The 14,418-nt window shown below is 39.9% G+C and overlaps 1 protein-coding gene across 1 annotated transcript in view; it reads right to left on the bottom strand.

The window, feature by feature from the left end:
• The window catches only part of tmem8b (transmembrane protein 8B), a 52,629-nt gene extending 44,419 nt beyond the window's left edge, over positions 1–8,210 (bottom strand). Inside the window, exons 1-3 of the mRNA XM_084728637.1 lie at positions 7,766–8,210; positions 948–1,137; positions 182–389 (exon numbers count right to left, since the gene is read on the bottom strand). Coding sequence (XP_084584763.1) covers positions 182–389; positions 948–1,137; positions 7,766–7,850 — 483 coding nt within the window. The 5' untranslated portion in view covers positions 7,851–8,210. The remainder of the gene's footprint in view (positions 1–181; positions 390–947; positions 1,138–7,765) is intronic.
• Positions 8,211–14,418: the final 6,208 nt, after the last annotated feature.

The raw sequence follows: 14,418 nt of genomic DNA, 5'->3' as shown, positions 1-14,418 counted from the left end.
AGAACGTAGAATGCCATCTACAAGAAACAGCGTTGGCCACACTATGTGTTTATAAGAGGACCTCTGGCAAGGGCAGTGCAGAAACAACAAAGTGAACAATGTTAGGATCAGCCATACTGCCAAAATGACACTTTTTTAGATGAAACTATGATGTTTGTTTGTGATAAATGTTCAGACTCACCTTGACTGAGATCTTGCCTTCATCCTTGGGTAAATGTGCAGCGAGGAACCAGTCTCCAGGGAGCGGGCTGGTCACATTGAATGCTCCTGTTGTGCGGTTTGGAAGAGTCCAGGTTAGAGTCACAGCAAAGGATCCTGGGACGACCGTATCCCGGGGGAAGCGAGTGTACAGGGGGTTGATTACTGGAGGAGCCCCAGACCTGAAGTACCTATTAATCACAAAGCCGCAATTTAATCCCTGTTAGGCCTATTATTTTCACAAACAGCAGAGGCATCTGCCAAATATAAAATTCATCTATAGGAACAGCTAACAGTATGAGCACAGATGGCATCTTCTATTTAAGATATGAAAAAGATTAAATCTAAAACATTAAAAATCATATCCAGTGCCACATATTTGAATGTGATAACCATGTCCATGTCAATCAAACAGGGTGACAGAAGAGTCACCTGCGATAGCAGCTCTCATGACAAACACTGCTTACCGATATGATAAAAATAGACATGCAAAATTAAAAGCTAAATGCAGCTAATGCTTTAACAGCAGTTCCTCCATATGTCGAGGGTGCCAGTAATAGCTGACACTGCTCATAGGTTTAACTAGCTTTTATGTGCTATAACCTTTTTCCCAAAGGTAAAACATGTAAGATGCTGATTATTATCTATTTATACACTACATAAGGAGCAGACTACAGCTTCAACAAAAGAAAGGCTTTAAGCGAAACACAAGGAACTTAAGAAAAAGAGGAAGAATCTCATCGTCTTACACAGTCACATTGCGGTTCGGGCAACTGTCTCCAAATGTGCCCCCTTGCTCCTTGAAGGTGATGAGGTTCCATACGGCCATCATGGTGTCGTCAGGCACATTGAAGTGGAACAGTTCCACACTCGCAAAGGAGTTGAAAGCATTCAGCTTACGAGGCGTGCGGGTGAAGTATTCAGTCACAAAAAGGCAATCTGTAGGGAACACAGGCAGAGGAAAGTGTCCCTGAATGAAAGTGTCCCTGCATGATGCTTATCATGTTTATCATCTTAGTTTAGTGTGCTAGTACGCTAAAATGTTTGCACTGACAATGCTGACATGCTATTCTTAAGCAGGTATAATGTTTATCATGTTAATCATTTTCTAAATTGCACTACACACAATGTACAGCTGAGGCCAATGGGAAGTTTAGTTACCAAAGCACTGGACAAAAACATTTTTTTGTTCTTAAAACAAGTCATGGATATAGTTACAAGAAATCATAGTTTGTCTGGGACTGTCACAGTTTCAAGTTGGGTATCTTAAGCTCTGACAAAAATTTGTAAAACACTAATATGACACTAACAAATTGTCCTGTTTTTCACCACAAACAAAATAGTATATATATATTATACTTGTTTTCAGTGCTTACATTTATTCTTGTTCTGTTCCAGTTAGTATTAATGAAGCCAATATGAAAACAGTAACAATGCACCATGTGTCAATCAAAATGTCGTTGTCAAGGCTGTTGCATCTCCATGCGTCATAGGAAAGTGTCATGTGATGCTTGCAGTTCTTTCTGTCAGAACCTGTCAGTATGCTAACAGTTAGCTGACATGCTGGTGAGAACGTCCGTCTTGCCTAAAGGGCTCCAGGAGGCTTACTCCTTCCTTTGTAAAGGACCTGGAAATGAAAGTGCTGCTTTCATGGCGTCAAAGTGCTGTGTCTACCGTGTCTAAGGGCTGAAATAACTGTCAACCATCATGATGAAAGCACATATGGTGCATACATTTACATATACATGCACACTTAAAGCGATAGTTTGCCCAAAAATGAAATTTCACTCAATATCTACTCACCACTATGCTGGTGTGAGGATGGGTGAAGATCTCCAGTTCACAAAACACTCCCAGAGCTTCAGCGGAAAACAGCGTTGCAGCCCAATCCAGTACAATTGAAGTGAACGGTGACCAGTTTTAAAATGTAAAAAAAAGAACACAAAAAACCCACAAAGTGTCTCCATACTGCTTGTGTGGTGTAATCAGTGTCCGTAAGCCACGACATTAAAATTTGACCCCAAAAGACGCCATTTACATCATGTTTTTAGCCTAAATGTCAACTGTAGCCTCTCAGACTGGATTCACGTGCACACGCCTGAAGCAGGTACACAGGCTCTCGCCCAAGCGGCATGGCTGCAGCAAAGAAATGATGTTCCTCTTCTATGTCGAAGTCCTCAGACATTTTCTTCTTTGTTGAAAGTTTGCAGTCAACTGTGCGCATAACAAGTCACTATTTCTGAGCAGATCTCAGTTGTCTGAGTCGCTTCCAGGTAGCATGTAAATGCAGGTGTGAAGGTATCGTGAGATCTCGTATATCTCGTGTTGCGCTGCTTGGATGAGAGCCTGTGTACCTGCTTCAGGCGTGTGCACAATGATCCGGTCTGAGAGGCTACAGTTAACATTTAGGCTAAAAACATGATGTAAATGGTGTCTTTTTGGGTCAAATTTGAATGTTGCAGCTTACAGACACTTGGATTACACCACATGAGCAGTATGGAGACATTTTGTGAGTTTTTTTGTGTTCTTTTTTTACATTTTAAAACTGGTCACCGTTCACTTCAGTTGTACTGGATTTGGCTGCAACGCTGTTTTCCGCTGAAGCTCCGCAAGTGTTTTGTGAACTTCTTCTTCACCCATCCTCACACCAGCACAGGGGTGAGTAGATATCGTGTGAAATTTCATTTTTGGGTGAACAATATCGCTATAAGTGTCCCAGTTTGAGGATTTGAAAATATGGCCATTCCAGTCATGAGATCATCAAAGTTATTAGGATACATCTTCATGAGGCTAGTGGCGCTGGTAAAAGGTAATGGGATCACCAAAATCATTAGAATTCATCTCCTGGAGACAAAATTTCATGGCAAACCGTGAAAGCTGTCAAGAGATTTCAGTCCGGCCGAGAGACAGACTAACATCTCCATCAACATGCTGCTAGTGTAGTTAACACTGAGCTGATGATTGAAACTTTTGCTTACAAAGTCTGAATCCCAAGTACAAACATTTTACAATTTGTCAGCAAATTGGAAAATGCTGGAAAACATTCTAGTAAACAGAACAGAGGCATGAGCAGGCTCTCTGACTTAAGTCCATAATGACAAGCTTCTCCTTGAACCTGGCAAACTGTTTGTAGAGAGCTAGATCATCTAAATATGTGATCACAGACTCCTTTTAAAGGCAACTGTGGGAGATGTATGTATGCAGGCTCACACACGTCCTGCATAATGTCAAATCCTTGGATTACATCCACCCAAGGCTCTGCATATAAAAGCTGCAGAACAAGTGACAGGTGTAATCTCCCATATTACCTACATGAGCCTGGCTGGCGTGGAGCACGCCCAACGGGTGGGCAAAATCAGGAGGAAATTGTGTCTGAGTCATTTAATTGTTATAATAGAACATATTGCATCTGTTAGATAAGTGTTATCGTGAATATAAACATAAGTAGATAAGAAAAAAGGAAGCAATATTTCATGGGAACAATGTGGAGGCACCTTGATGTTTCACTGAAGGAAAATGTTTTTTTCATTTATAGCACACTCCCTTTGTGTTTGTGCATACCAACCATCTGTACTCAGAATACCTGTGGCGATCTCTTTCACTGTTTTCCTTTTTTGGGCGGGGTAATTCATCTTCCCTGCAATTTGTACAACAATAGTAAAAATTTCACAAATCTTTTTGGGGCATGCAATGAAAAGCCTGTGCCGCTAAAACAGCATGAGCCCAATTCATTTAAGAGTTGTAGCGAGACAGTAAGTGAGATCACTGTACTAATGCTGCCATTTGCAGCTGCATGTTTTGCAATTGCCTCTGCTTTTTGCCTTGATGATGACACGGAGTAAAGAAAACCAAGTGACCCTCTACAGTGACAAGGCGCCGAGCCGTGAACGCATAAAGGAAAAGGTTTCTGTGAATGTGCAGTGTGTTCTAATGTGTGTTAGCAAAGAGAGAAAAATGGCTCTGCCCTACTCCTCCACACTATTACCAGTCCTCACGCACTGGCTCTCACCTATGGAAGCAACTTTGAATACTAACGGCAGCAGAATAAGGAGGCAGAAACTCTAAAGAATGAAGCAACCTCACTGTCAAGAGCTGAAGCCTAATCCCGTACAAAGCTCCCAGCCTTAATTTCACCATCACCCCAGCCTTCCTCTGCTCTGCTATATGCATTATATGTGAGCCATCTTGACATTAAAGGTCTTTTTTGCCCTTTCCTTACATGAATACCTACACATGTCAGACTGAAGTGCCGTAATTCAATCAATGGAGCGCAGGGGTCTGCAGTAAGGCTAGTGTATGTTCTGCTTGTCTGATTAGAAAGAAACAGACAGGGTTTGTTGCAGCTACAGATCATGAAAAATTAATGACCAGTTGATTACTTGTTGGTCAGACAGATGTTTAAAAGACGCCAATTTTTTCACATCTGGATATACAACTGGTTATGGATGGTGATTACACTCTTCAAAGGAAGTCTTTCAGTGAGGATGAATTGCTCATAATTGCCACATTATTTAAGCAGCATAACCTCAATTATAAGAAAGTCGGTGATTATTACATCAAAACAAACTTCTGCTCACACACTCTCCAAATCAGTGGTTTCCAACCTGGGGGTCAGGACCCCCAAAATGGACTGTGAGTTGATGGTTTGTTTAAGTGTCTGATACAGGCTACTGTACCAAATTGTACCTATTTATGTCCATAAATGATATTCATCATTTATTCTCTTACAATATTAGTTACAATAATAGCTCAAGGTTTGACATATCAATATGTAAATAGACATTTTATCAGTTAAAGTAGTAATATGTAAGACCCTGGTGTTCAAAAACAAATACTGCAGTCCAAATAGCAACTTTGAGGTATAGATGGTAAATTAAATAGGTTGAAATCTAATTTAATATACAATCTTTGGTCAAAGCGACTTGTTGCCCCCTCCTCTCCAGACTTGAAAGGCAGGTTGCCTGCAGCCTGCAGTGATACTGAACAGGAGCACAAGAGGAGCGCAACACTATACTTGGACAATGACAAGCGATGACGAGTCCTGCACTGTAAGTTGATCAGCTGTTAATAACTGTTGTCTGTCAATATTAAGCTAAGCCTGTTGTCCCAAAAACAAAAGCCCAATGCTTTGAAAATACAGTTTGCAGTTGGAGTTCAGTCACTGTCTGTCTAACTGCCTGCCAGACTCCATTAACATATTGCTTAATGTAACTACTACAAACATCCAACTCCTCTAAAAGATTATTAATGATTTCTTACAACTCACAAACAAACAATTACTCATTCGGTGAACATTACCATGAAATTCTAACTCTAATAAACTTGAAAAGAGCAAACAGAAACAGACGCTCTGGAAAAATTCAAAGGAGAACATGCTGGCTGTAGTGTTGTTGTTGGAGAAACCAGTATTTCAACTTGGCATGTTTCCTTAATCCCTGATGACATATCATGGTCATTTTATGATTCATTGCAGTCAATATATTGCATATTCCTCCTTTAATGTCACAAACTGTTTTGCCAGATTTCACATTAATCTTTTGTAATGCATAACACACATATAGATGGATACAGTTACACTAAATTGAAAGACTGGCTACATTTCAAACATATCAGCATCTGAGGTTCTTGTGACAAATTAAGTGCGTGACTGAAGCCCACATGCCAAGCTATTTGTAGAAAATTTTAATAGGAAACTTGAATATTTATTTTCAACACCCTTTATGTGAAATACAAAAGATTCTGCAGAGGAAATCCACCCCAAAAACCCCAACATAAGTCTCAGTGACAATCCAGGAGCCGCACACTGTGACTCCTCTCAATGTGAAGGTGTAAACATGCCAACATATCTAAATATGCTGGTTTGTTTGCCAGCTAAATGAAGACATTTCATTTGAAGATAAAGGCAGCAGGGTGCTTACAGGCTTTCTTACAGCACGGCTCTGGATTCAGTAATCTTTTCAATGAACGCCTCCCAACCACTGTTTTACTCTGTTAGAGGCTTAATACAGACATAATCCTGCTTTTTGTCATCTCAACTAGAGATTTACCCTTGAATGCTTCGTTGGATGGTCTTGAGACTTCTTTTTTTTTTTTTTAGAACAGCGTAGGTAAAGGCTGCTTTGAAAAATTCCTCCTCTACTAACATGTAAGAGAAGAAGCATCTGTACCAACAATGATTTAAAAAGATCTATTCCCACACCTGGTCAAACAGACTATCCTCTGCTTCTTGTTGCTCTCACCCACCAACAGAAACAAACACAAAGCCATAAATTACAGGACCTTCTCCTCCTTCTAACCTCAAAGATGTCCACACCAGAGATGTCACATAAGAGATCAATCCAAAATATCCTATCAGTCTAGAGTGGATAAACTGACCATCGAGACAATGACCATAAAGAAAACCATCAATTACTCCTGTGTTCTCCTCTGAATAAGACCCAGCATCACTTCGATCCTCCTCACTGTGGTGTATACTAAATAAAAACAACCCAACAGCCAGGAAAAAGGGGGTAAGAGGGTGGAAATTGATCTGACTGACTTCAACCAAGTCAAAGGATTTACCCAAACTGATGGAGCAAAACAGCAACAAGTCTATCAGGGGACTGCAATATCCTCAGACAGACCTTTAAGGTCTTCTTCGGTGAGCACGCAGGCAGTACAGCGTGTGCTGAAGGTATGGATTCATTGTCGTCCCACAGTTGAGCTCTGAGGGTTTTGTTTCACGCCTCTGTTCTTGAAGCAGCGAAGGCAGTGGAGGAGGATGGACAAAGGAAATAAATATACAGAAAGAAAAACATGCTGTAGTTTTTGATCACATTTTTTGAGAAAAGGGGCAGGAATTAGAGGATTTAAAAGGTTTAACTTGCCACATTATCCAGTTAATTCTGCTCCTTCTCAATCAGAGTGAATTAGATACATATGATTTTTTTTGTTAGAAGGGAAATAAATCTACAGAAATAAAAACACCTTGTACTTTTTGGATACATTTTCCGATAAAATGAGTCCAGATTAAAGGGATTTGAATGATTTAACTTCAACATTTCCACATTATCCAGTTAAATCTGTTTATTATCAATTAAAAAGAGGAAACAACAAGATTCAACTCAAACATTGCCTTATTGTTGGATGAACCTGCTCATATTTTGCATCATGCCAACGTGTCTTTAACTTGTCTATGCCTTCTTTAACAAAGCAAAACAACAACAAACAAACGACCAAAGGCTACAACAACCAAAGCGTCCAGCCTGATGTGTTTTCTTGTCAGCCCTCAGCATCGTAGCGTACAACCTATAGGAGCATCTGTCAATGTGTTGCGTGCCATTATTAGCAGCAACCGTCCCCATGCGTCACCCCTCTGAAGGCAGCCTAAGCTCATGAACACGGTCGGTTTCTGCTGGTGGCTAAAAAAGACTAAAAGCAGCGGCTGTGGACCGAATTCAAGCCAGAGACTGCTGCTGCTCTCCGGGAGGATTTCAGCACCCCGACAAAAGGAACAGCTCCTGATGAATCAACACACACACACATACACACACACACACACACACACACAGTGAATGGAGACACTCACCTCCGAGAGCGCACAGAGAGGTGTAAACAAGCAAGAGGAGCCTCGGAGGGCTACATCCTGAGCCCACAAGCTCCAGCTGCCACATCGTTAGAAGCGGAATCTGTGGTGGAGGGCTCCAGCCCGGGTGCAGTGCTCAGTCGCTGTGCTGGTCTACATTTTTTCAGATTTTTGCCAACGACCAGCTGTTTGTGCATGACGTAATTGAGACGACGACGGGACAGCGCCTCCCCTTTGGCTTTGATTTGACAACCTCAATATGTCGACTTGTTTTCATTGGACCTCCGGCCCTGTCAGTCCGGGGGACGGCGCACACGTAGATTGCACCACAAGGCTCGTCACTTTCGGCGTCCGGGCCACCACACAGCACGCAGGGCCGAGAGAGGATACAGCTGCCCCCGGAGGCTGCAGCCTCCTCCTCACCCAGGACCCGGGACAGAAAGTTATGGGAGGATAGATAAGAGTATCTGACCCGATCTGATCCTCCGCAGCCCTCTGAACTCACATATGTCCTGAAAAATCTGTTTATCTTGCTGAATTTGCGGGTTCTTCTGCATTGCAGTGTGTTTCATTTGCAAAAAAAAAAAAAAAAAAAAAACCTACAGTGATGGAGAAAGTACTAACGGTCTTCAGCAATAATAGGGGAGACCTGGGGAAATTGTAACATTTAAAAACACCACCACCAGACATCTTTGGTGCAAGAAACATAAAAAAATGTGCATAATTTTAACAGATATCAAATTTAATATAAGAAGTCAGAATGTTACAACTGTAACCAAAGACATGCTGTATGTAGATGCCACACTGACAACTGCATTATGTCAGCATCACTGCCATATTCAAAAAAGCAAGACTGGCCTGTAAACAAATCCAGGTAAATGGGGGAGCTGCTGTTTTTCTGGATAAAAAGCACTATCAAGTTTGTTTCTTAACCAAGTTCAGCGAGTCGTGTTGCGTCAAAGGTTCATAATCTACAGGGTGAATGTCAGTAAAAAAGTCTTGAATATTAAAACAACCCATTAAAATCAGTATGATGGTATGGTGGCAATGGGCCAGAATAGTGATCTGTTTTCAGATGGAAAAAACAACAACAAATAAACAAACAAATAAATAAAAGTGCTCCCATACTGCTTGTCTGTTATAATCCAAATCTCATAAAGCCCCAACATGCCAAGCTGATTTGAAAGACGTCATTTACACCATGTTTTTAGGCTGAATCTTCACAGTAAATCCTTATTTGGGAGTCACCTTCACATGCAAGTGCACACTGTCTGAACTGGGTGTGCGTGGTTTGACAGTGTGCACACACAGGTGAACATGTTGGGGCTTTATGGAGGCATTTTATGTTCTGTTTGGCTGTTTTTTCTATTTGAAAACTGGGTATCATTCACTTACATTCTTTGGGAGATTCTGCCACACTCATTTTCTGTGAAACTCCAGCAGTGTTTCGTGTCGTGGAACAGAAGTAGAAAGTTGTATGAAAATGTAATACTCAAGTACAGTACAAGTACCTCAGATTTGTTTGCCCTATGTAAGTGCAGTACTTGAGTAAATGTACTTAGTTACATTTCACCATTGTCCATCTATTAGTAAGTTGGAATCATTCATCTTTTTCTTTGTATTTTTTGTATTAACTACCCTGTTCTTTTCTTTATCATCTTAATACTTTTCTTATTTCTATGAGAAATGCTTCTAAACATGATTTTATACTTTTTTGTATGTTTGATAAGTATGGCATGCACAATAATGTATTACTTCTGTTTGAGTACTTTTTACACAATATTCACAATATGCACATTTAACCATGGACCCCCAAATTGAGAGGAGTTTGCTGAAGTTTTTTTTAACATAAAGTCTTCAGAACAAAGTTTAATTTAAATTACAATCAATCAAAACAGCTACCCCATTTCATCCCTTGTTGTTCCAACTTCCAAAAAATGTGATAACACTTAATACTTTATTCCTCCTTTTGCTGGGAACCCCCTACAATCTGCTCAAGGACCCCTATGGTCCCCCAGAACAACAGGGGTCCAAGTCTAGTTTTGTGTCAAAGGAATGGATTATTTATTGTGTTTCAATACGGTCAGAAGATAAGAAAACCATGTTTGATGTTTGGTTGGTTCTGTGGTTATTTTTCAGATTTTTATATATAATACACACACATATATATACGTGTGTGTGTGTGTGTGTATTTTCAATATTTATACATATACACCTATACTTTTTTTTAACCAATCCTTGCATCAGACAGACATAATCCTTTTCCCTCCAGGAATCGGACATTAAGAGTGACCCAAATTCACACTCAGTCATGATTATTTTTAGGCAGCATGGTGACTTCAACATGAGTCATAATTGTCCAGGCAGATCTGTCAGGGAGTGAATGAGCTCCTGAATCAGATCGGGTATAATTTATTTGACACAAATGAATCATTAATCTGGATTGTTTGCACTGAAGGAAGAGCAAACGTCTAGGGGGTCAAGAATGATGAGCAGGCGGAGTTTCACATTGTGACAGTTTGTTGCTGACCTTAAACGAACCCAACACAAAATACACTTATATTTTCCATGTAAAATAGTTCAGTTAAGTCTCCCAGTCTGCCTGGAGTTTATTTCATTTAGGCTGCGACTGCTGACATAGTTTGCTTTGACTTCATCTCATCTTTCACTGAACTTATGTAAACAGTCACGATGAGCCACATAACAAAGGTTTGCTTTGTACAACGCAGAGTGTCAAGGAATATTTTGACACTTTATTGATCTAAAAATGAGAAAATTGTCTTCTACTTACTCTCCTCCACAAGAAGGTCAGAGTCAGATACACAACAAAGACGGCAGCTATCAACTTAAAAACAAAAGAATCCTATTAAAGACCAAGAGTTATTTTTCGTTTATTTAGTGAGAGTTGACACCATTTCAGCCAGTTATTTACTGCCATCACACAATGACTTGAAGTATGTCTGGGTGACAAAGTGAGTAAAAATAAGGTGGATTTATTTTTGAGATCAGTTATTTATTGTTAATGAAAGGAAGATATTACTGTCACAAAAGTGAGAACTGTTTATAATCAAGGTATAACACTTTGACAGTGTTCTACTAAAAATCAAAAATAAAGGGTTATACCTACAACCATCTGTGAAAGTTTACACCCAGAACCCCCAGTGAGAGGTTCTAAAGGAGAACCCTTCTATTGTGTAATAGTTCCATCCTGAATCCTCTCTGGGGGTTCTATCCAGAATCTTTCCACCTTGTTAAGGGTGATAACAAGAACCCACCCAGAGGGTCCTACCGAGAACCTTTTTATCTTCCAAGGGTTTCATCAAGAACTCATCCACAGGGTTTTATCCAAAACTGACACAGGAGGTTTTACTAAGAACCCCTTCATATTTCAAGGGTTTCATCTAAAACCCATCCAGGTTGTTCTACCTAGAACCATTTATTATGGTACAAAAAACACCCTGATGAAAGAACTCTCCAAGGATTGTTTAAATCATTGATGCACATAACCAAAACTACACATACAACCTCATCCCAACCCCGTCCCCCTGCTACCCTCAAACCCCATGACCATTACAGACATAAACCAACAGAATTCAAAGATAACCTGAATTTCAAAAGAAAACTTGTGACTTGTGAAGTGTGGAGTACTACATTCTTGTCAGTTTGATGAGGAACAACACAGCAAGAAAAGCTTTCTTCAAAGTTGTAAAGACTGCCAGATCCCCTGGACATCACGACGTGTGTATGGCATAGCATACTTCTGGTCTGTAGTGCTGTTAATCCATCTAGATGGTTCTGATGTGAACTATCCTCCAAGAAACTGCTCACAAAAAGGTCTATGGATTATCTTGAATAACCAGGTCATGATGTCTGTAAAGAGTTTTTCAAGTGTATTTTTTGGCGCTGTGAGAAACACAAGTTGAATGCTATCTAGTTCCATTATATTCTACAGTCGATATCTCTCAAACTCAGCAACCCAGACCGAAACTACCTAGATGTATAAATAGAACTATAGGCCAGAGGAATAATGATTGATTTTGGCCTGTGGCAAACAATGTGAACGTAACAAACTGGTGTGAGAGGGACGAGAGAGATAGATATATATATATATATAGAGAGAGAGAGAGAAAGACAGAGAGACAGAAACAGAGAGAGAGAGAGAGAGAGAGAGAGAGAGAGAGAGAGAGAGAGAGAGAGAGAGAGAGAGAGAGAGACTGTGCTGTTGCCAGAGGAGTGCTGACTAAGATTCTAACATGCATGGGAATGAATTACAACATTATACATTTGAGCATACTTCTCTCTTTCCCCCTGATGGTCTGAATACTTCACTAGATTTATCATTAGTTGATTGATTCATATATTAACTATTTTAAAAAGACCCATGGCTATAAGCAGGCAGTGGACCAAACCACTGTGAGGCATATGAGGGGAGCACAATCTTTCAAAACTTAAATACACATTGTTTTGTGCTTATAATTAGCATAGATTGTAAAAAAAAAAAAAAAAAAAAAGTGGTTATATTTTACTTTCTTTAAAAAAAATATTGAGGTAGGGGACAATTCAGTAGTCCCTGGATATCGGTCCCTACCCAATTCTACACCCTGCCCCTTTATAAATATACAGCACTCAGAAGACATGGGCACAGCAATGATTTCTGACAGGAAAAGTTTGACACTTTGACCTTTTCAACGTGTAATTTGTGGTTTTGTGCCTCCTCCAGTGGCTTCTGTGTCCTCAAATGATTCAAAGACATTCAAGTTTGGACACACTGACTGCACACAGCCGTTAATGAGAGAATCTGTCTGTGTGTCTGGCAACCTGTCCAGATTGCCTTTTAATCCAGTGTACACCAGGGAAGGCTGTCATCTTCTAAGTTGTGAAGTGTTGTACAACCTCAAAGCCAAAATACTGAACATCAGTTGCAAAGCTTGCCAGATATTCTGGCCAGACAAAGGCACAACCTCACCCTTCTGTCAAAGGAGACCTGGAAGCCACCCAGTGAGTGATTATTACTGCAATTAAGAGCTGACCCGGTCAGCAAGACAGGTTGGACAACAGAGAGGCATCATAAATACTCCTTATTGACATTTCCCTGGTCTATCTCCTCTTGATACCCTCTTACTCCAAAGAGAAAGTTTTTATGTCATCACTCTCCAGATGTCTAAATCAAGAGTATGAGATAAAACTGTTCCTCTAAAATAATAAAAATAATGGTATTGGTGATATCTAGATATTGACAGACATATTTGTAAAAATGTTTACAAAGTATGGCTTGCATACTTTGTAAAAATGTTTACAAATATGGGTTTGGATTGTGGATCAGAATAGCCAGAAAACCATGCTGGCTTGCATACTGCAAAATGCGAGCGGATGCAGTAGGACATCCTGGTATTTTTGGCATACTACGTATTGGGACATACGACATCTTTTTCTGGCATACTAAATAGTATGGTAGTATGGGTACTGGAACGCAGGACAGAGTCTGTACAATCTGATGATTTTGTCTTTCCTTTTACCTTCCCTTTACCTAATTAACATAAAATATTTTTGAATGTAGGTCATGTAGATTTTCATTTATGAGATGATGAATTTGTTGTTTTCATATTGATATTTGAGGTATGATTTTTGTACCCTTGCTTTCTCTGTGCATTTTTTCTATATAATTATTCAATTGTTAATGGTTTTTGAATGTTTATCACCCTGTGCAGCTTGAACAGATAACCACACCTGCTGTCACAGAGCTTGACAGCCTGTTAAGGTGCATGATGTATAAATATAGGTTTCTATTGTTCAAACATTCTGACTTGATGAAATCCAGGAGCAGGGCTCAACAATAAGGAATGCCTACTTACTTTGTCAAGTAAAACGCCATGTTGGGTTTGTAGAACCAGTAAGACGTGCTGAAAAAGAATTGAAAGTATTTAACTATTTTGATTAATCATTAATAGATATTTTCATGTAAAAATGGCAGTAAATGCTGTTTTCAGCCTCACATAATTTCCAACACCTCAGACTGAAAAACTGTGATGGGCATTTTTCACTATTTTCTGACATTTTATAGTCGTTGCAGCCATGGATTAAACATGACAATTAAGTTATGTCTTTGTTATCATTTGATAACCACTAATAAATAAGCCAATTTGCACAGAGGCAAATAAATATTGACTTTGGGCAAGTAGATTTCTGACCCACTTGTCCAACCAAGCAAATGAAAAAACACTGAACCCTGGAGGTGGGGTCGAAACATCGTCATTAAACTTTTGTGGGATGGCTTGAATGTGCAGGTTTTACCTTTTTGTTCTTGCCCTTTCCGATAGCCTCACACCTACACGATGTGTGTATAATTATTCTCCCTGTGTCTCTTCTTGAAAACATGAATGAGCCAAATCTTTTCTGAATCGATAGATCTCAACATCTCTGGCAAGTTTTGTTTACCTCAATAAAATCTAAACTTTTCAAAGTGGTTCATGCCGTTTGGCAATGCCTCCCACTGTGATATTTGGTGGAAGAGGATGAAGGCATGACCAGCAAACCAGTTTTAAAAACTGGTGGTGGTAGGAGGAGGTGGTGGAGGATGTGTGTGTGGGTGGCACACACACACACACACACACACACACACACACACACACACACACACACATCATGGCCTGGGTTAT

The sequence above is a fragment of the Lutjanus erythropterus genome, chromosome 10 (genome assembly GCF_056507025.1).
Source record: "Lutjanus erythropterus isolate fLutEry1 chromosome 10, fLutEry1.hap2, whole genome shotgun sequence".
Lineage (NCBI taxonomy): Eukaryota > Metazoa > Chordata > Actinopteri > Lutjaniformes > Lutjanidae > Lutjanus > Lutjanus erythropterus.
The sequence above is the reverse complement of the archived record's forward strand: the minus strand, read 5'-3'. Positions and strand labels throughout refer to the sequence as shown.